Source organism: Ceratotherium simum, chromosome 1 (assembly GCF_057802395.1).
Source record: "Ceratotherium simum simum isolate JZ-2026a chromosome 1, ASM5780239v1, whole genome shotgun sequence".
Taxonomy (NCBI): Eukaryota; Metazoa; Chordata; class Mammalia; order Perissodactyla; family Rhinocerotidae; genus Ceratotherium; species Ceratotherium simum.
Genome location: NC_141900.1, coordinates 14,107,203 through 14,134,868, shown reverse-complemented (window position 1 = coordinate 14,134,868; position 27,666 = coordinate 14,107,203). Strand labels below are relative to the sequence as shown.

Below are 27,666 nucleotides of genomic sequence, written 5' to 3'. Positions count from 1 at the left end.
CTGGCTTTATCCTATTTGAGGTTTACTGAGCTTCTGGAATCTTTAGGTTTATGTTTTTCCCAAGGTTAGGAAGTTTTTGGCCATTATTTCTTCAAATATTTTTATTGCATTGCACACTTTCTCTTCTACTTCTGGAACGCCAATGATACGAATGTTAGACCTTTTGTTATTGTCCCACAGATCTCTGTGACCTTGTTCATTTTTATTCAGTCTCCCCTCCCAGATGTTCACATCAGATTGTTTCTGGTGATTTATCATCAACGTCTCTTGGTCATTTAAAGGTGATTGGGTTCAGGCCACAAGTTCTGATTAGCTGTCTGTGGGCCGTGGTTCTAATGTCAGTTCGATTTTCTAACTTTTGTGGAGCTATCTGAACCCTGTACTGTGTGTGCACCACCTAATAGCCAGTTTGGGATCTAGATGGTGTTGTATCTGTTAGTTCAGTTCTCAAAGTATGGTTTGTTGAATTTGATATATGCATATGCCCAGGAGTTCATAGCAATTTTATGTAGTCATATTCCCAGATTCCTCTCTCATGATCTCCTTGGTAATTTCTGGTTTCCTGGGGTGCCTTTTTTTGGTCCTCTAGCCGGAATGCTTTGGCTTTAGTTACCCTATTCTCCTGTGTACTTCCACAACTGCAGCTGTCTTTGGGGTCAGGTGGCAGCAGGACAGAGAGAGAAAAAGAGCAATCAAATTTGAGTCCACCCTTTTGAAACTGCAGTTCTGTTAAACTTAGAGGAACATTTCCTTTTCTTAAGATTTTGGCTTTTGTTAGCTCCCATTGCCTCTGCTTGTCAAAGCTGCTGCTACCATTGTCACCACAAGGTTGTCTGAGAGCTTACAGGAGGGGAATGCATAAAAGAAACAGGAAAAAAACTGGAATTTCCACACTCTCTTTGAGTGTTATGCATTCCCTTTCCCATTCCTTGAGCCAGAACGAAAAGGCTTCTCCTGGAGCTTTCTCTGTCTGCATCTGTCTTAGTCCGTTTGGGCTGCCGTAACAAAAATATCATAGACTGGGAGGCTAATAAACAAGAGAAATTTATTTGTTGCACTTCTGGATGCTGGGAAACCCAAGAACAAGGTGCCGGCATACATATTTGGTATCTGGTGAGGACTTCCTTCCTGGTTCATAGACAGCTAGTTTCCCGCTGTGTCCTCTCCTGGTTGAACGAGTGACGGAGCTCTCTGAGGTCTCTTTTATATGGGTGTTAATCCCATTCATGAGGGCTCCAAACTTATGACCTAATCACCTCCTCAAGACTCCACCTCCAAATACCATCATACTGGGGGACTAGGTCTCAACATATGAATTTTGGGGGGAGGGCACAAACATTCAGTCTATAGCAGCATCCTCATGCTCACTTGATTTTCTGTGTGACGAGTTCAGACCTGGGGATACAGCATCAAAAAATTGGTAAACTTACTGCTTGTATCTTGGTATTTGAATTCTGTCCTCCTCCAATCCATCTCCTGCTATTTACTTTTGAATCCTCCAATAGCCACCCCACGTATTCTGTCCAAGTTTTATAGCCAAATTCAGTAGGAGACAGTATAGAGCACACTTACTGCTCCATAATACCCAGAAACTGAATGTTACAACTTTAAAGCAAAAATTTCTTACTATTTTTAGAAAAGTTTCTAGATCATTTTCCCTGAAGAGAATCTTGACATGGTTAAGTTGAAATGCTCAAAATGCTCAAAAAGTTCATCTACTTTGCAAGTACTTGTTCATGCAAATTAGAATATTCCTGAAATATGTGATCAAAACAAAATATAGAGATAAACTGAATGAAAATGTTAATAAATAACTGGAAGTACAATATAAAACTTCAATTTGTATATTCATTGTAGGGTAGGTAAATTTTACAGTTTTGAACATTTGTATTAATATATTTATACTAATACACTATTGCTTTGAATGCTTTATATATTGGGGTTTTGTTTACTTTTTTATTAAAATAAAGTGTTTCCTGCTAAAAGGAAAGAAAATTTTCTGACCTATAGGAATGAATGGTTAGCTTGTCCTTAAACTACTTTCCTTAAATATCAATTTTCTATGTCAGGCATTTGTTAGTTACGTAGCACTTTCAGCATTCTCTGGCAAGTGCAATATTTGGAAGCATGAGGGAAAACAGAATTTTCAGAAACAGGAGTAAGGTATCAGAGCCTGCAATGGTCAAGGAAACTTACTAAGCAAAAAAATTTTTTTAAGAGTTGATTTTCTTGTTTCTGAGCAGTGCTAAATCATTCATCCAATTTTTTATGGCAAATATAATATAAGTCTGGAACATCTGTGATGCCCGTAAGGGAGGAAGGGCTCACAAAATGATGGGAACATGGCAGAAGTACAAAGGAGCCAACTTCAAAGAGTTCACGATAGCCAAAGTGAAACAATTTGAATAACAAAATAAATATGCTATATGTATAGAAATAGATTATAATCCACAGAATAAAATAAATATCAATGAGTCCATACTAAAATACATAAATAGTTGAATCAATAAATGTTGAAGAATGGAAATAGCTCTTCAGATTATGGAATTTCAATTAATAAACATAGGAGGAATGAGGGAAATAGAAAATTACCCATAGGTAAACATAACAGTAATAATGGTTTCAGGAAAGAACTATTGATGGATGTGAAAAGTATGATGAAAAAGAGGATATTTGTGTCATCTCAAAGTATCTCTCCTCCTTCTTAGTTACAAAGGAAAAAGTAATCACTTTACAGTGGGGGAATCTTACTGACACCAGCTTAACCAAGTGATCAAAGTTAGTGTCAACAGTAATAAGATCAATGTTATGAACCCTTTGATATGGTGCCTAATATTACTTTCTTGCCCCAAATGCATAACTTTAATCTAATTTTGGGAAAATAGCTGACCAACTCAAATTGAGAGACATTCTCTAAAATAGCTGACCAGTACTCTTCAAAAGTGTCAAGATCATGCAGGACAAAGACTGAGAAACTGTCCCAGATTGGAGAATGCTAAAAAGACATGGTAATTATATGCAGTGTGGGATCCTAGATTGCATCCTGGTCCAGAGAAAAGGACATTAATGTGATACTTGTCAAAATTCAAACAAGGTCTTTAAATTAGTTAATAATATTGTATCAATTTAAATTTTTTGGTTTTGATAATTTTACTATGGTTAGGTAAGATGTTAATAGTAGAAGCTGGGTGAGGAGTATATGAGAACTGTACTTTGCAACTTTTCTGTCAGTCTGAAATTATTTCTAAATAAAAAGTAAAACATAAAACACAAAAATTCATTTCAAATACCTCATATTGTATAAATGTAAAGACAAAGATCCTTGCATTTTTTAAAAAACATTTAAAATGTAAAGTGGCAAAGGGAGAGTCCTCTATAGAATATGCAAAACAAAATTTCAAATTTATTGCCTGTCTCTCAGATTTCCATCATTTAAAACGATGCTTATCAAAATATCAGAGGACTCTTATATGCCATTGCTTTTGTTTTCTCACATTTCAAATTGACTCATCATAATAATTCTCCCTTTGCTGTTCCAAGGACATGAAACACTGAGTAGTATGAAATCTGAACTATTATTAATATGCCTACATCATAGTTGAGATTTTATTTTTGATGCCTGAGGACCACTAAGAGAGCCATACACTCAATCAAATGTTCAGATCTTCTCCACACAATTGTAGTTGATCCCTTGTCAAGAATTTAAATGAAAGATAATTTAAATTCATTTTTCTTTACAAAACAGATTTTTGCTAATTTATAAAATGTAATTAAAATGTTACCAGAATGCAGTAAGTCTTGGAAATACTTCTCTACAGATTCTCATTTTGCAAAATAGATATGTCTCATTTAACTTTTATGAAAAATGGTTAAATTTTCAAAATTGGCTTCAGATTCTATCCAATTTCTTAGTGGTACACTGACGTGTCAATGCTAGTTGTTAGCCCTTCTGTATCATCAGACAGCGGTTCTTTAACAGGATGGGCATTAGAGTTACCTGGGGAACTTTTCCAAAATATAGATCCTGAAGCTCCAGCAACAGGGATTCTGATAAATGATTAATGGCCGTTTGTATGTTTACTTGGATAAATGTCTATTCAAATCTTTTGCTCATTTTTAATTGGGTTATTTGTCTAATGAGTTATAAGAGTTCTTTAGATCTTCTGGATATAAGTCCCTAATCAAGTTTATGATTGGCAAGTATTTTCTTCCATTCTGTGTGTTTTTTGTTTGTTTGTTTGTTTTCTCGATGGTGTTCTTTGAAGCACAAACATTTTTTGTTCCTTTTTTTTTGGTGAAGAAGATTGGCCCTGGGCTAACATCTGTTGCCAATCTTCCTCTTTTTGCTTGAGGAAGATGGTCCCTGAGCTAACATCTGTGCCAGTCTTCCTCTACTTTGTATATGGGATGCCGCTGCAGCATGGCTTGATCAGCAGTGTGCAGGTCCGCGCCCGGGATCTGAACCCACAAACCACGGTCTGCTGAAGTGGAGCGTGTAAACTTAACTGCTATGCCATGGGCCAGCCACAAAGCACAAACATTTTTAATTTTGATGAAGTCCCATTTATCTATTTTTTCTTTTGTTGCTTGTGTTGTTGGTGTCGTATCCAAGAAAACATTACCTAGTCCAAAGACATAAAGAGGGCCGGCCCCGTGGCTTGGTGGTTAAGTGAGCGCGCTCCACTGCTGGCGACCCGAGTTTGGATCCCGGGCTCCCACCGGCGCGCTGCTTCTCCGGCCATGCTGAGGCCGCGTCCCACATACAGCAACTAGAAGGATGTGCAGCTATGACACACAACTATCTACTGGGGCTTTGGGGGGAAAAAATAAATAAATAAAATCTTTAAAAAAAAAAAAAAAAAGAAAACAAAGACATAAAGATTTTTTTTGTTTTTTGGTGAGGAAGATTAGCCCTGGGCTAACATCTATTGCCAATCCTCCTCTTTTTGGGGAGGAAGATTGGCCCTGGGATAACATCTGTGCCCATCTTCCTCTATTTTATATGTGGGACACCTGCCACAGCATGGCTTGATAAGCAGTGTGTAGGTCCACGCCTGGGATCCGAACCTTTGAACCCTGGACCACCAAAGCAGAGCATGCGAACTTAAGCTCTACGCCACTGGGTCAGCCCTGTAAAGATTTTTGATTATGTTTTCTTCTAAAAATTTTATAGTTTTACCTTTTACATTTAGGTCTCTGATCCATTTTGAGTTAATTTTTGCACACAGTGCAGGTAGGAGTCTAACTTTTCTTTTGCGTATGGATAAGCAGTGGTGCAGCACCACTTGTTAAAAGACTGTTCTTTCCTCCATTGAATTTTCTGGCACCCTTGTTGAGAAACGTGAGGGTTTATTTTTGTTCCATTGATCTATATGTCTGTCCTTTTGCCAGTACCACACTGTCTTGATTACTGTAGCTTTCTCATGAGTTTTGAAATGAAGAAGTGTGAGTACCCCAACTTTATTCATCTTTTTCAAGATTATTTTGGCTTTTCCAGGTCCCTTGCAGTTCCATATGAATTTTAGGAGTATCTTGTCAATTTTTACTAAGAAGTCAGTTAGAATTTTGATGTGAATTATTTTGAATCTGCAGATCAATTTGATAGTATTGCCTTTTTAGTAATATTAAGTCTTTTGATCCATGAAGTATGTCTTTCCATTTACTTAAACTTATTTAATTTATTTCAAAAAGATTTTGTAGTTTTCAGTGTAAAGGTCTTGCATTTCTTTGGTCGATTTTATATGTGTATTTTATTCTTTTTGATGTATATTGTAAGTGGAATTGATTTCTTAATTCACTTTTGTATTTTTTTTTGCTGAGGAAGATTCATCCTGAGCTAACATCTGCCGTCAATCTTCCTCTTTTTGTATGTGAGCCTCCATCACAGCATGACCACTGACAGATGAGTAGTGTAGCTCCGCGCCCAGGAACTGAACCTGGGCTGCCAAAGCGGAGTGCACCGAACTTAACCACTAGGCCACTAGGGCTGGCCCTCACTTTTGTATTTTTAATTACTATTGCATAGAAATAAAATTGTTTTTGTGTATTAATCTTATATCCTTCAATCTTTATGAACTCATTTATTAGTTCTTATAGCATTTTTTGGGGGGTGAGGGATGTGGATGCCCTAAGGTTTTCTATATACAAGATCATGTCATCTTCCTATCCAATTTGGATGGCTTTCATTTCAATTTTTTGCCTGATTTTCTTGGCTAGAACCTCCATTACAATGTGGAATAGAAGTAGCAAGGGCAGACAGCCTTCTCTGGTTCCTGATCTAAGGGACAAAGTATTCAATCTTTTACCATTAAGTGTGATGTTTGCTGTGGTCTTTTCATAGATGACTTTTATCAGGAGGAGGAAGTTACTTTGAATTTGCTGTTTGTTGAATGCTTTTATCAAAAAGACATGTTGGTTTTCTGTATCTATTGAAATTATTAGTGTTCTTTGTCCTTTTTTAGGTATGGTGTGTTACATTAATTCATTTTCAGATCTCAAACCAAATTTGCATTCCTGGGATAAATCATACTTATGGTGTATAATCCTTTTTATATGTTGCTCTGTTTGGTTTGCTAGTATTTTGTTGAGGATTTTTTTGGCCTATATTTATAAAAGATATTGGTCTGTAGTTTTCTTGTAAAGTCTTGTCTGGTTTTGGTTTCAGGGTAATACTGGCCTCATAAAATGAATTGATAACTCATATAAAGAGTTGGCTTCATATATGCATATGTATAATTGTTTTTTAAAATCAGTTAAGAGAAGAAAAAAGGAGAAATATGCATATATTATGTCTTTTATATTTCCATATTTGTCTTTAATGGTGCTCGTTATGTTTTTCATGTCGACTGGAAGAATTTCCTTTAATATGTTTTGGAACCAGGTCTGTTAGCAACAAATTCTCTCAGTTTTTGTTTATCTGGGAATGTCTTTAGTTCATGTACATTTTTGAAAGATAATTTAGCTGCATGAAAGATTCTTGATTGACAGTTTTTTCTTTCAAAACTTTCAATATGTCATCCGGTCTACATTGTTTCTGATGAGAAGTCAGCTGCCGATCTTATTGGTGTTACCTTTTTTGTTCCAAGTTGCTATTCTCTTGCTGATTTCAAGATTTTCTCTTTGTCTTTGGTTTTCAACATTTTAGTTAGGATGTTTCTGGGTGTGGATCTCTTTACATTTATCCCCCTTGGAACTTATTGAGCTTCTTGGATGTGTAGATTAATGTTTTCACCAAATTTGGGAAATTTTTAGCTGTTATTTATTTGTATTTCGTGCTCCTTTCTTTCTCACCTCTTCCCTGGTACTCTCATTATGCCTATGTTGGTGCACTTAATGGTATCACATTTTTCTCTGAGTCTCTTTATTTTTTTCATTTTTTTCCTCTCTGCTTTTCAGATTGCATAATCTCTATTAATCTATCTTCAAGTTCACTTATTCTTTCTTTTCCCAGTTTAAATTTACTTTTTAGCCCCTGTAGTGAATATTCATTTCAGTTATTGTGCTATTCAACTACAGAATTTTTATTTCATTCACTTAAAATAGTTTCTTTCCCTTTATTGATATTCTCTATTTGACAAGAAATTTTCATCATTCTTTCCTATAATTCATTAAGCATGGTTTCCTTTAGTTTTCTGAACATATTTATAAGGCTATTTTGAAGTCTTTACCCACCAAGTGTGATACCTGGATACTCTCACAAGTGGTTTCTGTTGCCTACTCTTTTTCTCGTGTATGGGTCACATTTTCTTGGTTTTTTTTTTTGCATGTCTTGATTTTTGTTGAAAACTGGACATTTTAGATAATGTATTGTGGCAACGTTGGATATTGAGTCTTCCATTACCCCTCTTCAATACTTGTAGTTAGTTTCTTGTTTATTTGTTTCATGACTTTTCTGGACTGATATAGTGAAGTCTTTCCCCCAACAGTTTGAAGCCTCTAATGTTTCCATTCAGATTGTGTAGCCTCAGGCATGTGTAGAGCCAGCCTGGGATTACACTGGTTTTAACAGAGCTCACTTTGACATTCCCCAATCCCTCTGTTAAATTGTCTGACTCTGTTGATGTCGTATTCAGCTGTTAGGTTCTATTAATTGCCAGATTATTTCTGTATTGTTTTAAGCAATGACCTTAAGCATAAATAGCTCCACAGTCTGATCCAATTAAATTGGCCCCCCTTTGTAGGGATAGTTTTATGAGGCCAGTCTTTGTGGTTTGTTCTGACCCCAGGAGGGATCTACTTAGCTTTCCCTTTCCCTAGTTCTCTCTGGTAAATAAGCTGGCCTCCAGTTTACTCTTTTTGCTTTTATGTAGCTACTCACCTCCTATTAATTGCTTACCAGCAAAATCCCCATTGTTTTTGAGAGCATTTCTTAGTCATGAACTTCCCCATACTCTTTCAAAATATAGTCAGTTCTTTTAGGAAAGCTCTTGAGCTTTCTGTTCTTATTGCCTCCCTCTCTCTCTGGGAAAATCTCTGAGGCACTGCTCTAGAGCTATAGGCAGGGACAGTGGTGGCTTCTCTTAGAGTGACACCTCTGCTTTATGAGCAGGACACTGGGTGAGAGTGGTAGCTTCTGGTCTTGTTGGCTTGCCTTTCCCAGCATGGAAGCTCTGTCCTATGAGTCAGAGCTGGATGGAAGAAGACAACCCTAGAGCTCTAACTGTTCTTGCCTGAAATAGAAACTCTGAATACTGACCTAGGGGGGTGGAGGCAGAGATGAGAAATGCTGTTGGCCTGTACCTTCTGGAGAGATACTGTAGCCCTTGACTGGGAGCTAGGTGGCTAGAGAGCCCTGTATTCTTGGAAGCACCAACCCAGAGTAGAGCTTCTATCCTGCTGATCTCAGGGGTTAAGAGAGTGGGGTTGGGGAAGGAGTGTGTTGTGGTTCAAGTGCCACAGACTTCTGCTGTTCTTACAGAGATTTAGTAGATTTTATTGAATGAATATTTCTTCCTTTGCTGTATGCCCTTAGGATAATTTACAGAAACTTTAAATGGTTGTTTTAAATAACAGTTGTCACCAGCTATGGTTGTTTCATTGGGGAGTGGATCTGTGGAGCTCCTCAGGTTATCATTCTGCCAGTTGCCACCCCAACCTCCCTACCCCCACACCAGGTAAATTTTAAGTGCATTTTGCTATGTGAGAGAAGCCAGACACAAAAGACTACATATTATATAATTCCATTTATATAACATTCTGAGAAAAGACGAAAATGTAGAGTCCGAAAACAGATTAGTGGTTGACAGTGATTAAGAGTGGGGGTAGACTGGAGGAGGAAGTCAAGATGGCGGCATAGACAGATTCTGAACTCACCACCTCCTCCCGCAGACACAGCCAATTTACAGCTACTCGTGGAAAAATTACACGAGACAGAACTGAAAACTGGGTAAGAGGAACTCCTGCAACAACGGACAATCCTGACTGAGGTAGAAGAGGCAGAAACTCCCTTCTGGAGAGAAAAAACGCCACCTTCACAAGCCGCCAGCTTCACGGCCACCCGGGAGCAGCCCAAAGGTACTCAGCCCTCCTTGGAGGCGCGGGGCCTTGAGCCAGGGAGTGGCCCCGCTGTGGGCAATTTGTGGACCCAGCACAATCGAGATGAGTGGCATAATATCTGACTTTGCCTGCTACTAAAACATTGGGGAATACCCCCAGAAAAGCTGGTTCACAAAGAAATTAAAACCAGCTCTTAAAGGGCCCATGCACAAACTCACCCGTTTTAGAAAGCAACCTAAAATCACCAGAAAGAAAGGTGCACAGTGCTTTGGTGAAAAGAGACTCACCTAATAGGCCCTGTGTGCATCTTGGTGAGAGGTGAGACCTCTTCAGGGACTGGGACATTGGCGGCAGCCATTGTTATGGCCTGGTGTGGGCATGCGGACACAGACGCCATTAGAGTTCCCCCTGGGGCCTGCTAGCCCAGGTCTGCCCCACCCGCTAGAGCACCAAATAAATCCAGCTGAGCCAAGGCAGGCAGCCCACCCTAGAGTCTGGCCCAACCCAACAACAAGCTCTCAGGCAACTTGTGGGCCTGCATAGATTGGTGATTGGATTCTCTGCAACCTGGCAACTGAGCCGACTTCAGTGGGGCAGGGCGTGCACAAGTAGCGGGTGGAGAGTGTGGGGTGGTGGTGGAGTGTGTGGGGCTCCGGCCGTGGAGAGACTGGGTCCACTTCGGGAAGTCGGGGCGCGCACACGGGACAGGGCTGTGTTGACTGTGTGTGGACCTGTGGGTGGCAGGGCTTGTCAGCTGCAGAAGACTTGTGCTTCTCAAAGACCCACATAGGGGGTTTGCCCCACCTTCCAAAGCCTGAAACAATTGGGTGATCCCGTGCCTGAGGCCAGTCCCACCCAGCTGCAATCCTCAGAGAGCTGACAAGAGACCTAAAGGCTGGAGGCTTATGGCAACTGTAAGGCCCTGAGCCTAACAACCTGCCACGCTGGGAGCCTACTCACTTAAAAGAAATACTGCAACACAAATGTGGTATTAGAACTTGCAGCCAACTGTGCTGGGGGTCCGCACACATGATAAAGAGACTGAAGGGCCCACAACAACTACAAGCAGCTGAGCATTACAACAGCTGGCCAGGAGCATAACTCGGCCTCCCTAGGTGCCTACAGGGAGAGCAAACAGGCCACAACAGAAGGACACAGGTAGCCCACATAGGGGTCACCCCTGGAACATTGAGAACTGAGGGAAGCACACTGCAGGCCTTCTAAGCCATCACTTACATAAGGTCACCTATCCAAGAGCACAAGATTTAGCTGACCTACCTAATACGTAGGCACAAGAACAGGGAAAGAGGCAAAATAGGGAGCAAAGGAATACATTCCAAGTAAGGGAACAGGACAAAACCCCAGAAAAGGAACTAAGTGAAACAGAAATGAGCAACCTACCCGACAGACAGTTCAAACATAGAGTGTTAAGGATGCTCACTGATCTGGGGAGAAGAACAGATGAACTCAGTGAGAATGTCAACAAAGAAATGGGAGATATAAAAAAGAACCAATCAGAAATGAAGAATACAATATTGGAAATGAAAAATTCACTAGAGGGACTCAAAAGCAGAGTAGAGGATACAGAAGAACGGATCTGTGAGCTGGACGAAAGAATAGAAGAAATTACCCCAGCTGAACAGGTAAAAGAGAAAAGAATTAAAAAGAATGAGAACAGTCTAAGGGACCTCTGGGACAACATCAAACGCACTAACATCCGTGTTATAGGTGTCCCGGAAGGAGAAGAGTGAGACAAAGGGGCAGAGAATCTATTTCAGGAAATAATAGATGAAAACTTGCCTAACCTAAGGAAGGAAACCGACATGCAGGTACAGGAAGCACAGACAGCCCCAAACAAGATAAACCCAAAGAGGCCCACACCAAGACACATCATAATCAAAATGCCCAGAATTAAAGATAAAGAGAGAATCTTAAGAGCTGCAAGTGAGAGTCAAGTTACATACAAAGGAAACCCCATAAGGCTATCAGCTGACTTCTCAGCAGAAACCTTACAGGCTAGAAGAGAATTGCACGATATATTTAAAGTGCTAAAAGGAAAAAACTTACAGCCAAGAATACTCTACCCAGCAAGGTTATCATTCAAAATGGAAGGAGAGATCAAAAATTTCCCAGACAAGCAAAAATTAAAGGAGTTTGTCACCAAGAAACCAGTGCTAGAAGAAATGTTGAAGGGACTGATTTAAGGGGAAGAGAGAAGACCACAAATAGGAAAAATTATCTATTTCCATGATAAGAGGGTAATGGATACAAATGCACAAAAAAGAGGTTAGCTAGGATATCAAAAACATAAAAGGAGGGAGGAGTGGAGTTAAAGAGTAGAGCTTTCAGATAGAGATCAAACTAAAGAGACCATCAATTCTGTATAGAAGAAGAAAGGAACAGAGAAGGACTACTAAAACACCGAGAAAAAACAAAGTTAAAAAATGGCAGTAAGTACATACTTATCAATAGCTACTTTAAACGTCAATGGACTAAATGCTCCAATTAAAAGGCATAGGGTGGCTGATTGGATAAAAAAACAAGACCCCTATATATGCTGCATAGAAGAGACACACTTCAGACCTAAAGACACTCACAAACTGAAAGTTGAGGGATGGAAAAAGATACTCCATGCAAATGGCAATGAAAAGAAAGCTGGGGTAGCAGTACTCATGTCAGACAAAATAGACTTTAAAACAACAACTGTAAAAAGAGACAAAGAAGGGCATTACATAATGATCAAAGGAACAATCCAACAAGAGGATATAACACTTGTAAATATCTACGCACCCAATGTAGGTGCACCTAAATATATAAAGCAATTATTAACGGACATAAAAACAGAAATACACAATAACACAATAATAGTAGGGGACTTTAACACTCCAATTACACCAATGGATGGATCATCCAAACAGAAGATCAATAAGGAAACATTAGCCTTTAATGACACACTAGAACAGATGGACCTAGTAGATATATACAGAGCATTCCATCCAAAAACCGAAGAATACACGTTCTTTTCAAAAGCACATGGAAAATTCTCCAGGATTGATCACACATTAGGCCACAAAACAGGTCTCCATAAATTTAAGAATATTGAAATAATACCAAGCATCTTTTCTGACCACTACGGTATGAAACTAGAAATCAACTATAGGAAGAAAATCAGAAAAGCCACAAATTCATGGAGATTAAACAAAATGCTACTGAACAACGACTGGGTCAACGAAGAAATCAAAGAAGAAACAAAAAAGACCTGGAGACTAATGAAAATGAAAATATGACATGCCAGAATGTATGGGATACAGCAAAAGCGGTTATAAGAGGGAAGTTTATAGCAATACGGTCCTATCTCAACAAACAAGAAAAATCTCAAATAAACCATCTAACAATGCACCTAAAGGAACTGGAAAAAGAAGAACAAACCAAGCCCAAAATCAGTAGAAGAAGGGAAATAATAAAAATCAGAGCAGAAATAAATGAAATAGAGACCAAAAAAACAATAGAAAAAATTAATAAAACCAAGAGCCAGTTCTTTGAAAAGATAAACAAAATTGACAAACCCTTAGCTAGACTCACCAAGAAAAAAAGAGAGAAGGCACAAATAACTAAAATCAGAAATGAAAGAGGAAAAATTACAACAGACACCTCAGAAATTCAAAAGATTATAAGAGAATACCATGAAAAGCTATATGCCAACCAGTTTGGCAATCTGGGAGAAATGGATAAATTCTTAGAATCATACAATCTTCCAAAACTGGATCAAGAAGAAGTAGAGAATTTGAATAGACCAATCACCAGTAAGGCGATCGAAACAGTAATCAAAAACGTCCCCAAAAATAAAAGTCCAGGACCAGACGGCTTCCCTAGTGAATTCTACCAAACATTCAAAGAAGACTTAATACCTATCCTTCTCAAACTCTTCCAAGAAATTGAGGAGCGGGGGAAGCTCCCTAACTCATTCTGTGAAGCTGACATTACCCTGATACCAAAACCAGACAAGGACAACACAAAAAAAGAAAACTATAGGCCAATAACACTGATGAACATCGATGCAAAAACCCTCAACAAAATACTAGCAAATCGCACACAACAATACGTTAAAAAGATTATACACCACGATCAAGTGGGATTTATTCCAGGTATGCAGGGATGGTTCAACATTCGCAAATCAATCAACGTGATACACCACATTAATGAAATGAAGAATAAAAATCACATGATCATCTCAATAGATGCAGAGAAAGCATTTGACAAGATCCAGCATCCATTTATGATAAAAACTCTGAATAAAATGGGTATAGAAGGAAAGTACCTCAACATAATAAAGACCATATATGAGAAACCCACAGCTAATATCATCCTCAATGGTGAAAAACTGAAAGCTGCCCCTTTAAGAACAGGAACCAGACAAGGATGCCCACTGTCACCACTCCTATTTAACATAGTACTGGAAGTCTTAGCCAGAGCAATCAGGCAAGAGAAAGAAAGAAAAGGGATCCAAATTGGAAAGGAAGAAGTGGAACTGTCACTATTTGCAGATGACATGATTTTATATACAAAAAACCCTAAAGAATCCACCAGAAAACATTTAGAAGTAATAAACGAATATGGTAATGTTGCAGGATACAAAATCAACATACAAAATTCAGTTGCATTTCTATACACTAACAACGAAGTAGCAGAAAGAGAAATTAAGAATACCATCCCATTTACAATTGCAACAAAAAGAATAAAATACCTAGGAATAAACTTAACCAAAGAGGTGAAAGAGCTGTACTATAAAACTATAAAACATTGCCGAAATAAATTGAAGAAGACATAAAGACATGGAAAGATATTCTGTGCTCTTGGATTGCAAGAATTAACATAGTTAAGATGTCCATACTTCCTAAAGCAATCTATAGATTCAATGCAATCCCTATCAAAGTTCCAACAACATTTTTCACAGAAATAGAACAAAGAATCCTAAAATTTATATGGGACAACAAAAGACCCCGAATAGGAAAAGGAATCCTGAGAAAAAAGAACAAAGCTGGAGGTATCACACTTCCTGATTTCAAAATATACTGCAAAGCTATAGTAACCAAAACAGCATGGTACTGGTACAAAAACAGACACACAGATCAATGGAATAAAATTGAAAGCCCAGAAATAAATCCACACACCTATGGACAGCAAATCTTTGACAAAGGAGCCAAGAACATACAATGGAGAAATGAAAGTCTCTTCAACAAATGGTGTTGGGAAAACTGGATAGCCACAAGCAAAAAAATGAAAGTAGACCCTTACCTTACACCACACACAAAAATTAACTCCAAATGCATTAAAGACTTGAATGCAAGACCTGAAACTATGAAACTTCTAGAAGAAAACATAGGCAGTACGCTCTTCGACATCGGTCTTAGCAACGTATTTTCAAGCACCATGTCTGACCGGGCAAGAGAAACAATAGAAAAAATAAACAAATGGGACTACATCAAACTAAAAAGCTTCTGCACACCCAAGGAAACCATCAACAAATCAAAAAGACAACCTAAGAATTGGGAGAAGATATTTGCAAACCATACATCTGATAAGGGCTTAATCTCCAAAATATATAAAGAACTCATGCGTCTCAACATCAAAAAAACTAACAACCCAATTAAAAAATGGGCAAAACACCTGAACAGACATTTCTCCAAAAAAGATATACAGATGGCCAACAGACACATGAAAAGATGTTCAAAATCATTAACTGTCAGGGAAATGAAAATCAAAACTACAATGAGATATCACCTCACTCCCGTCAGAATGGGTATAATTAACAAGACAGGAAAGAACATGTGTTGGAGAGGATGTGGAGAGAAGGGAACTCTCATACACTGCTGGTGGGAGTGCAAACTGGTGCAGCCACTATGGAAAACCGTATGGAGATTCCTCAAAACATCAAGGATAGAACTACCATATGATCCAGCTATTCCACTGCTGGGTATTTATCCAAAGAACTTCAAAACACCGTTGCATAAAGATACATGCACCCCTGTGTTCATTGCAGCGTTATTCACAATAGCCAAGACTTGGAAGCAACCTAAGTGCCCATCAAGGAACGAATGGATAAAGAAGATGTGGTATATATACACAATGGAATACTACTCAGCCATAAGAAATGATGAAATCCAGCCATTTGTGACAACATGGATGGACATTGAGGGTATTATGCTAAGTGAAATAAGTCAGAGGGAGAAGGTCAAATACTGTATGATTTCCTTCATTAAGTAGTAGATAATAACAACAATAAACAAACACATAGAGACAGAGATTGGATTGGTGATTACCATAGGGGAAGGGGGGAGGGAGAAGGGCGAAAGGGATAATTCGGCACATGTGTGGTGATGGGTTGTAATTAGTATTTGGGTGGTGAACATGATGTAATCTATGTAGAAATAGAAGTATAATGATGTACACCTCAAATTTATACAATGTTATAAACCAATGTTACTGCAATAAACAAAAAATTCAAAAAAAATAAAAGTGTGGGGGCAGACTCATTATAAAGGGGCAGCACAAGGGAATTTTGGGAGTAATTGAACTGTTCTATATGGTACTATGGTAGTAGATACAAAACTCAGTGCATTTGTCAAAAGCCACACAACTCAATACTATAAAGAGTATGTAAATTGATAAAAAATCAACCAGGATACCACGAAAACCCAAGGTGCAATCTAGACTGTGACAGATGAATGACAAAACTACACTGAAAGGGATAGGGAAGAAACGAGCTGACCAAAGTCACTTTGGAAAACAGTTTTTTGACTGGATACTGTAAGACTAAATACAAAAATTACCCCACACAAACAATGCACTTTAGTTGATAAATTTGTTTTTCAAATGGGCATGGTATAGCAATTCTGAAACTACGTGTATACTATGGTTGAAAAAATAAGTAAATATATTGTAGATAGTGAAAGCCAGGTTTCTTATGTTGTCAAAAAGGTTATAAATAAAGTAGGAATAATAGAATGAACCCTGTGGTGCTGGATTGGAATCATAGACATCAATATCAACCCAGGAGTTCTTTTAAAAATATTTGCAGATACATAGACAGAAATAAATATAGATTGTGTGTATGCATGAATTAGTATTCATACATATGATGTCCTAGAAGCATTGATTCCTCAGTGGTCATGAACATATTTAACTCCTAGGTCTTGCTTTCTAAATATCATTTTCCTATTAAAAGTATCAGAGCTTCTTGGAGTAATAGTTGATTCCAGGGCTTGTGCAATACAATTCAAGATCAAGTTGGACATCTGGTGATGCCAGAAGATAAGGAAGTGCTAAAAACAAAGTATGGGGACATATCAAAAGGATATAGGAACTAACCTGAAAGAACTCCCAATGGCCAAAGTTAGAACAAATTGAATAACTAATTATCTGAATAACAGCAAAAAACCCAAAATTATTTGAATTGCAACTCAAATAATAAAATAAATATCCATTTGTTTGTACTGACATAATAAATGATTAAATAAATGGGAGATAAGGGACAAGTCTTCTTACAGAGGTATTCTAGTTAATAAATGTAGAAGCAAGAAGGAAATAGAAAATCACCATTAGAACATCACAGTAATAATTATTGTAGGCAAAATTCACCAGTGAATGCTTAAATTACTGGATGAATGTTTAATGAGAAAGAGAGTATTTGCAATACATCACCATCTTCCCCCCAAATACTTATTAATTACAATAGGACTAATAATAACTTTATAGCAGAGAAAACTGTCAGACACACTTTATAGTCCTGGTAACACCAGCAATAATAATAATAATAATAATAATGATAATTCAGTAATTCTGAATTAGATCCTGGTATAGGAAAAGGACATTAGTAGAAAAGCTGGTGAAATCTGGGTAAAGTGTATAGTTTAGTTAATAAAGTCTATAGTTAATGATATAGCATTCTACAAATATTAGTTTTTTATCTTTGACAGTTATACCATGGTTATGTAAGACACTAACATTAGGAGAAGCTAGGTAAAGAGTACATAGGAACTCATTAGAACTATTTTTTCAACTCGTTTGTATGTCTGAAATTATTTCAAAATAAATAATTTAAACAAAAAATACAATGAAACAACACTGTAAGAGATGTGACAAGATGCTATATGTACAGTAGTTACAAAAAATTATTTGTGCTGAGAATAGGAAAAGGTTGAGAAAATCCTGACAATATGTCCGAATTAAATCTCTGAAATAAATTGCCAGAAGAGTAGAATTCATAATAAAAAGTATTGTAATGGGGCCAATTCATAAAAGATAAGACAAGCTATTGATAAATCTTATTCCTTATGGTAGCAAACAAATAGACAAAGCTTATTTTTGCTTAATAATCAATACAAGTAGATTTTCCTTCCAGTAGGGGAACCTTATATTACCAAGACAGATTCAGGGTGAATTTGATGAAACTCTAATGCAGAATTAGATAATTTATAAAGGTGTCCAACAAATTTCAGCTTTGTTGAAAAGCTCATTTAACTACTCATTAATCCCAGGTACTAAGTAGATGACAGTTACCAATAGCATGTGACTCTGTTATACTGTATGATGCTTTGCAATTTGGACTAACTTTAAAAAGAGGAAGCTGAGTAGCTTCTAATTTTAAAGTTTAGAAGACTAGGGGAATAAACAATGAGAAATTGGCTTAATACAGACAGAAAGAATAAGCAAAAGGAGATAATATGGAATTTTTATATTGAGCTAGAAGAAAAAGAAAAGTCCAAATAAGGGTTGACACCCAATTGGTATTTAGGGGATAATAATAGCAACTTTCCTAGATGTATAGAATAAAATGAAAATACTAAAAGACACATGATATCCTTACAATACTAGAATATCCATAATTGTCAACAGACAGCATTGAATATAATTAGAAAGGCTGGAAATGAGACAGATTGAAGAAATTCTGGTGGCTATTAAAGTTAAACTTTCTAGGGGCTTTCATGGTTTAGAAGAAATTTGGGTGAGAGAATTTGGGTTTCAGTCCTTTAATCTTGAGTTAAGTCTACCCTTTGTGAACCTCAGCTTCATGATTTGTGACATGGTGATAATATTGATCTCCTAAGTTTATAATGAGATCAAATGAAATAATGGATATGAAAGGACTTTGGTAAAATATTAGTCATTATATTTTTTAAGAAAATGTTACGAAACACTTAAACAACTAAGACTCTTTCAAGTCATTTGCTAAGTAGGAAGAAGAAGAGAACAAATTCTTAGCCTGGACAAACCAAATTCGAGGTGAGGGATTTGCCACCCGTCTGTGCTCTCACTCCTGTAATACTTCTAGTTAGTGGACAAAAGTTTCCCAGGTAAAATAACGAGAATCAGGGGTTTGATTTTCCCCTTATTATTGGCAGCATATTCACACGCCATTGCAGAGCTGCTGAAGGAGGTGTTTGCTGTTGCAATGTGGACAGCAGTGGAGAGGATGGAAAAGTTTAAAAGGGATATGTTCTCTTGTATTTATTTTTCAGATCGATGGGTATAATTTCTAGTATTTTGGTGCTAAAATAAGATTTCAACTTAAAAGTAGTAAATAATTTTGTTGCAAGAGTGGCTAAAGGATATAAAATAACTAGAATTGTCATGCACTGAGGAATACGGTTGAAAAACTAGATTATGGAAAATATGATAAAAGTAAAACTGGGAGTGGTCAGGTTAGAAGAAAAATCTCGTTTCACTTGGTCTACATTTAAATGGAGTCCATGTGAATTTATTGTTGCAGAGTTGAAGATCAAGAAGTATTGCCATTACTAATTCAACTATTTAATTTCAAGGCCTTGCTTCTCTTGTTTTTACTCTTCTTTCCTCCTACCCTCCCTTCCTCCTTTCCTTTCTCCCTTCTCTTTCCTTACCAGGCAAGCACATGACTTTTGGAATCAGAGAGAGAGCTGTCTCTGTCACTGGTTGTGTGATCTTGAACAAGTCACTTATCTCTAAACCTTGGCTTCCTTTTTTGTAGAATGGTCACTGTAATACTGGCAGTCATAGGGTTGTTGTGATGATTAAATGAGGTCACATAAATATTGCTTAGCAGAGTATCTGGTACATAATAAGGCCTCAATCAATGTAAAAGCTATTATTATAATTACTGTTATCGTCACTGTTAATTACTATTTTTTGAGTGTCTCCTATGTACCACTCACTGTTGCTAGGTGAGTTCACGTATCTTTTAATAATCCTTGTAGTTCTATAAGTAGATATTATAAATTCCCCGTTATTGGGGAACGTGGAGAATAGATTGGACTTAATATTCGTTTGCTTTGGCATCCAGTCTTTGCATACTTCTTTCACACATAACATTAACATTACCTTCCTTAACAGTACCTTCACCCCTTCCACCCCTCTCTGTTTTGGTCACACGTTTCTAGTCTTCTTTTTATTGCCACCCACCATCTATCATCTCCTTGTCTTTTGGCTATGTCTATCCTGCCAATCTCCTTGCAGGACCCATTGGAATTTGGCCGCTATTTCCATTTCTCAATTGAAACTGCTCTTTTAAAGGTGAAAAATGACTTCCTGTTAGTCCATTTTTTACCTCATACCTTGGTCTACTCAACTCTTTATGGCATTGACCTCGGTGAAGAGCCTCACCTTTAAAAACTCTTTTTTTTTTTTTTAGCTTTATTGATAGTGTAATCATGCTTTTTCTCTGTTTCAGTTTCCTTTTCTGGTTCCTGTTCTTCTTCCTTCTTTTAGACATGCTATAGAATAGCGGAAGATGTGTAGGCTAGAATCAAACAGATTGGGGATGGAGTTCTTGCTCTTCTAGTTTCTATTCTGTAACTTGGAGCAAGTTACTGAACTTCCCTAAAATTGCCAAACCTCTCTAGGCTTCAATTGCCCTACTTGTAAGCTACTCCTCCCCTCTGAATAGAATGTGACGATATTTGTGTCCCATGTTCATGCTCATTAAAGGCTCTCAATAATCAGGCAGACAAAATGACACATTTTTTATGGATGTCAGTCAGCCTCTTTTCTCAGCCGTCCCAGTACCTGCTCAATGGGTCCATGTACAAAGTAGCCATGGTGTAGGGATAGAGGCTATGGATGGGCTCAACAACACAGACTTCTCTTTACCAAAACTGACTTGGCTGCTGCTACTGCTTAGTGCCAACGGTAGAGACCAATACTGAGCCAACGATATGGCTCCATTTTCTAGGGGCATCACTCAGCCACTTAGTGGCAGGTAGATTATGTTGGACCCCTTCCGTCATAGAGGCGGTTACATTGATCCACCCTGGAATTGACATGTAATCCTGAAATAGATTTGCCTTCCCTGCGCATAATGCTTTTGCCAGCACCACCATCCATGGACTCACAGAATGCATTATCCATTATGAAGATGTTCTGCACAACATTGATTCTGATCAAGGAACTTATTTCACAAAGAAAATGTGTGTCACTGGGCTTATGCTTATGAAATTAACTTGTCTTACCGCGTATCTCATCACCCTGAAGCAACTTTTCTGATAGACAGATGGAATGGAGACAACACCCTGGAAGTATGGAGTTTTCTCTTACAGGATGCAGTATATGCTTTGAATCAGAGTCCCATTATAGATAGCACTATAAAACTATAGTGCTCCTCTGGTCAAAATACATGGGTCTGGAAATCAAGGAGTTAGGAATGGCTCCTCTGATTGTAATATCTAATAACTCATTCTCAGAATTTTTGCTTGTCTCTCCACAACTTTAGGCTCTTCTGGAGTGACAGTCTTGTTTCCTAAGGAAAGAATGCCTCTACTAGGTGATGCAGTAATGATTCATTGACTTGGAAGATGAGAATGGAAGATGGAAGATGAGACCACCACTTGACTATTTTGGGATTCTCGTGCCACTGGAGCAATAGGCAACAAAGGTGGTTATTGCTGGCTAGGGTGATTGATCCTTATTACTAAGGGAAAATAGACTCGGTGCTACACAATGGAGGCAGGGAAGACTGTTGTCTGAAACCCAAGGCATTCTCTTGGGAGACCCTTAGTACTTTCATGTCCAATAGTAAAAGTTGATGGGAAACTACATCCACCAAACAGAATTCAGACACTTCAGGAAGGAAAGCTTGGGATACCTCACCAGATAAAAACACTGACCTGCTGAAGTCTTGGCTGAGGGCAGAGGAAACTTGGAATAGTGAAAGAAGGAAATTATAGACATCAGTGAGAGCCTCATGACCAGTTGCATAAAAAAAGACTGTAGCAGCTATGTATATTTTCTTCTTTGCTTGTTTGTTATGTTTGTATGAATATACATAAGTATTTGTATAAATTAGCTTTCTTCTACTACTTCCTCTTTCTTTTTCTTATTTGATAGCTTTTTAGAAATTAATTTTTTATTTAGTACTAGGTAAAAGAAAATTCAAATGGGACTGTGACTGAATTTGGGGAGCAACATTGAACAGGATTGTTGAGATATTGTCTCTAGTCATTTTGAAGAGAGGCTGTCTTTGTTTGTACTAAGAATAGTTGCATCTTGTTAAGTGGAAACATAGAGTTGTGTTGTTTATGAAAGCATATACATGGATCTGAGTCATCAGGGGGGTGGACAAGTTACTAGGTTGTTTCTCAGCTGCATATCCACCTTTCTATATTCTGCTTTGTGATGTTGGAACTGCAATTCTAAACCACATTTCTGCTTTGCCATCTGACTTCCTGTTTGGATTTTACACAGAGGAGGCACTAGAGGGAGTCAGCAAGGTGGGCAGAGGAAGAAAAGACTGTCTGTCCTATTTTTTGCTTTCTTCCCATGGACTCCAGTCCCTTTGTGGTTCCTATCGTCATAGTTCCAGCAACGCTTCTTCACCCTGGCAGCAGCACTGCTTTCATGTGGCAGCAGCTGATCAAGTTTGAAGTTTTCCAACACGTAGAATTAACTTCAAAATGGCCTATCTCAGAGAAACCAGCTCAAACTGGCCTGCACCTTCTCCTCAGAGATTTGTTTTAGCTCCACAGCTCTTTCCTCTAAGGTTTTAAGTTTCATAAATCTAATATTTTCTATTGTTTCCCCTAGTCCTAGGAGTGGTAACTGCTTCCTGTAGTTGCTACCATTGTAATACCTTAGAGTTCTCTTTTTATCCTTTCAGTTACCTAGCTAACAACTTGAGTAAAGAATTATTTTTCTTAGAATATTTCTGAAAAGAGAAATGATGTGATTTCTGTGTCCTAACTTGACTCTGACTGATACTGCAAGTCTCAGAAAAACAATTTAATTTGGAGAAAATTTTGTGTAGGAAATATAAAATGCATCACAAAGGAAAACATCTCATAAATATTTGAAATTTTCCATCAAGGGAGTAACTAAACTGAGTTGTCCATTCTCTTTTTACTTTTGGCTGATGAGTAGACCTACTTGCAGTTGCTATAGGAATAACCCCCAAATTATAAGCTAAAAAGTGGTCTTCCAATTTGCATATTTACAAATCATTTTCTGTCTCTGCTGTCAAGGGGTTCACACTACTGTCGTAGATGAGGCTGTAAGCACCTGTGGGCAATGCCAGCAATTCTCTTCCCCAACAGTAAATTCCCCTATAGTTTATTTATTAAATCCCATCTCACACATTTTTCCTACTTTCTAAAAAATTTAGAATTCAGTATCTACTACATAAACTATATTTTATGCATAAGTGCTCAATGATGTCTTATAACTAATGTCTGCCAAACTGTTAAGTGAAGCTGACAATGAAATACAGCAAGTGAATGTCCCTTTTCATTCCCATCTTAATAATAAATAATAAATAAAATTATCTCTAGAATTAAGAAAGACATGAGGAATGTCCTAGTAGCAAAGACTATTTAGGATAAAGTTGTAAGTTTTATTTCTTTCAATCAATAATATTAAACCTCCAAAATCACTTTTATGTAACAAGCAGACATCTAGAACATCTACAGATTTCTAAAGTGAGAATATTAGCATATATAATGAAATTATGCATAATTAAAAAGAATCAGAAAGTCTTATATCTTGACATTTAATATCTATGTTAAGAATTGTAATTTGTATGTATTTCCTCCACTGGAAGGACTGTGATCTTAAAGGCAAGAGGATATTTTAGTATTTTTATAACTAATACAGTGTCTGATTGTATTAGTTTTGTATTATTGCTAAAACAGATTTCCACATAATGGGTTAAAACAATACAAACTTATTATCTTATAATTCTGGAGGTCTGAATTCTGAAATAGGTCTCACTTGGCTAAAGTCAAGATGTCTGCAGAGTTACGTTCTTATTGGAGGCTCTGGGGGAGAATCCATTTCCTTGCTTTTTCCGGCTTCTAGATACTGCTCATATTCCTTGGCTCATGGCACCCTTCTCTCTTTAAAGCCAGAAATGGCCAGTTGAGTCTTTCTTATACTATATCACTTTGAAACTGACTCTCCAGCCTCTCTTGTTCTCTTATAAGGACCCTTGTGATTGCATTGGGCCCACCCAGATTATCCAGGATAATCTCTCCATCTCAAGCTCATTGTTACACTTGGAAAGTCCCTTTTGCTATATAAAATGACACATTCACAGGTTCTGGGGATTAGGATGTGGACATTTTTGAGGGGTCATTATTCTGCATACTACAGTGGTTTATAGCACAGAACAAATATCGTTGGCTCAATGGACACAATAAAGTGGCACTTTGTACCTAAAAGTAGGGACAAAAAGTTTCTATGTAAATATTTATTATGCAATCCTTAAGGGTATTGTGCAGTGGTAGGCAGTGCATTGGTCAGCATTATTTTTAAAGAATTATTTTAATTTTTAAAAAATCATTAATAACTTATTTGTATATTGTATATTAATTATTAATTATTTAAATAAATATCTATTTTTAAGGAATGCACAGTGGTATACGAGAATAACAAACTTCTTTAGATGGTGCATATGTGACTTGAAATGTTTAACTGATACACATAGTAAGACAATGAAGATCTTCATATTTGTCTTGGCTTACTTGTGCAAGTATTTCTAGAATAAATTCCTTGAAGCATTATTTCTGGTTGAGCAGGTAAGCACAATTTAAATTTTAGTAAAAACTACCAAAATCCTTCTCAAAAGGCTGGTCTAATTTATACTCCAATCAAAACTGAATGGAGGGCCGGCCCCGTGGCTTGGTGGTTAAGTGAGCGAGCTCCACTGCTGGCGACCCGGGTTCGGATCCCGGGCTCGCACCGACACGCTGCTTCTCCGGCCATGCTGAGGCCGCGTCCCACATACAGCAACTAGAAGGATGTGCAGCTATGACACACAACTATCTACTGGGGCTTTGGGGGGAAAAAATAAATAAATAAAATCTTTAAAAAAAAAAAAAACTGAATGGAGAATGCTTGTTTTCCCACACCATCGCCAATACTACATATCATCAGTCTTTGTACATTTCACTAATCTGATTGGCAGAAAGAGATGGGATTTGCATCTCACAAACACTAGCACTTTCATTTCCTAGATTAAAAGTGAGAATCAGAATTTTTTATGTCTACTTGTCTTAGCTGTTAACATCCTTTGCCTATTTTTTGATTAGATTTTAAGAAATTTTTACTTTTGTATATTATGGTTTTAACCCCTTTTCTATTTATAAACAGTAAACTTTTCCCCCAGTGTTGCTTGCCTTTTAACTTTATTTATACTTTTTTTGTTTTGTTTTTTTGCCAAACAGAACATTTCAGTTTTTGATGTAGTTAAATAAATCAGTTTTTGTCCTTTAAAAATGAAAGGAAATGGCACCTGGGCTTTGTGTCTTGCATAAGAAGACCTACCCTCCCAAAGTTATTAAAGTAGTCATATTCATTTTTCATTTGATGCTTTTATAGCTTTGTTTTTAGCTCTTAAGTCAAGAATTTTTGTCTATGATATAAGACTATAGCATAGTGTTTTTTTTTTTTTTTTAACCAGGTGAACCAATGCCATTTATTGCTGTAGTCTTCCTTTTCCTACTGGTTTGAAATATTACCATTATCATGATAAATTTCACATATGCATGGATCTTTTCCTGGATTCTCTATTCTGTTTACTGTCCAGCCTATATATCCCTGGATTAGTTTCTTGCTGATTTTTAATTACTCTATTTACATAGTATGTTAAGCCAAATTTCCTCTTTTTAGAAAATGTTCTTGCTCATTTCATGAATCTATTTTACATAGATTTTAGAATAGCATGAGGAATTTTCTTTAATTTATAGACAGATTTGGGGGCAAATTTACACTTCTACAATATTGAATCTTCCCATCCAGGAGCATAGTTTTTCTCTAGGATGTAAGGCTTATTTTATGTCTTTAGTAAGGTTGACAGTTTTTCCAAAAATATGTTTTGCACATTTACTTTATCTTTATTCTTAGTTATTATATGAGTAGTATTTGAATTCTGAATGAATCTTTATGGATTTCATCATCTAATTTGTGATTGCTCACATAAGATAGCTACTGATTTTATATGTTGGTATTATTTCCATCTGGCTTAGTAAACTCATATTTGTTTTTCCAACTGTCTAAATGTTTTGCTGGACATCATATTGTTGGTAAAGAATGTTACTTTTGTTTCTTCCAGTACATGCTTGGTTCCTTATGTCTTTTTCTTATCTTAGTATATTTGCTAAGACCTACTTTTTGTCCTTTTACTATACTCTGGGAGATTTCTTATGACCTTCCAAATCAGTAATTAAATCTTTATCCACATCCATATCCATCTTAGTATTTACTCATCTGTTGATTTATTTCAGCCACAGTGTTTTTAATTTCCAAAAATATTGATTATTTTTCTCCTCCGCTTTCTATTCTTTCTTCTCTTCCTCTTCTTTCTTTTTATTCTGAACAGTGTTTTTTAAAACAGTGCAATATTTTCTTTAGACTTGTTGATTATAATAATTATAATCCTTTTAAAAGTTCTTTGTATTTCTTTCAGAAATTCTTAGGAATTAGTTCTATTTGGACCATTTTTATCACTCTGTGGGTTTCCCTTAAATGTTAGTGATTCTTGTTAGTTTTTTAATGGTTATGTTTGAAGGATTCAGTTGAATACTTTTGGTAGTTGGATGGTTATTTCCTAAGGAAAAATAGGAATTCCTATTCCTTCAGCAATCAATTGGTCAAATCCCAGGAAGCTTGGCTCTACTGATAGTTTGGTAGAGAGAGGAAGGAGGGTGTCTGCTTCACCTCAAGACTGTGAGCCTCTGGAGCAGAAGCCCTCTTCCTTTATAAATGTGTTTATCTTTGGCATCTAGAATAGCACTAGCTTAATATTTAATTCAAATGCTGCTATATAGGTTAGCCAAAGACCAATGTTAAACTTTTAGACACTTATTATTTTCTCCTAAGAGTTTTAAATTCAATATAGCAGAATAATGAAATTGGAAGCACTGATCTATAATTAAATCCTGGATAGTAAACAGGCTTTAATTTATTTTCTGCTTTAATGCCTATTCTCACTTTGGCACTTTACATCTATTATCTCCTGTCTGAAGCTGGGAGAGGGATGAAGAAGAGTTGCTGGAACATTCATGACATGTTTTGGAGACAGTGAATATAGAACTGTGATTCAAGTTTAGGATTCACATAAGGAAACAGTTGGAGATAAAGTTAGAGCCAAGCTGTGAAGATGTTTATATTTATGTTTAAGGAGTTTGGACTTTACCCTGTCAGTAATGAAGTATTTTTGATGGGTGTTGAGCAAGGAAGCATCATGATAAAAGTGGTTTTATTTGACAGTGGTCTCCGTGATAAATATAAGGATGAAGGAGATTAAGAGACCATTGCAGTAATCTAGGAGGAGACAATACAGGCCTGAGATAGAGAAGAGGCAGTTGGAATAGAAAGAAAGTGACATAGCGGATTCTGAACAAGATAATTTTAGGCTTTGGTGATTTCTCGGATGAGAGAGTGAAGAAAGAGGAATGCTCAAGAAGATATCAAGGTTTCAAGCCTGGGTTACTGGAAAAGAAGGGGATAAAAAAGAGACTGCTATTTATTTCCTGATTTTAGTTGTCTTTTAAACACTTTGACACAATCACTTTTTATATCTTGAACTCTTTTGTATTTTCTATCTACCAACACTAAGAATATCCATTGATTACATAAAGCTGTGGGGACGGGAGGAGAGATGGAAAAGACAGTGTTGGAGCTATGTGCTGGTCAGACTTGAGGACAATC

At 37.0% G+C, this 27,666-nt stretch overlaps 1 protein-coding gene across 10 annotated transcripts in view; it reads left to right on the top strand.

Moving 5' to 3' along the window:
- The window catches only part of SUGCT (succinyl-CoA:glutarate-CoA transferase), a 750,850-nt gene that overhangs the window by 398,090 nt on the left and 325,094 nt on the right, over positions 1–27,666 (top strand). The window contains exons 13-14 of one of the 10 annotated variants that reach the window (XR_015553150.1): positions 9,328–9,513; positions 21,239–23,481. The exons of 7 other annotated variants lie outside the window; for them this stretch is intronic. Coding sequence is in view for 2 of the 3 variants with exons in the window: in XM_087434974.1 (XP_087291100.1) it covers positions 9,328–9,378 (51 nt within the window). In the remaining variant the exon portion in view is untranslated. Of the gene's footprint in view, positions 1–9,327; positions 11,617–21,238; positions 23,482–27,666 lie in introns of those variants that run through there. 2 more of the 10 variants (XM_087435040.1, XM_087434974.1) reach the window with 2 other exon arrangements.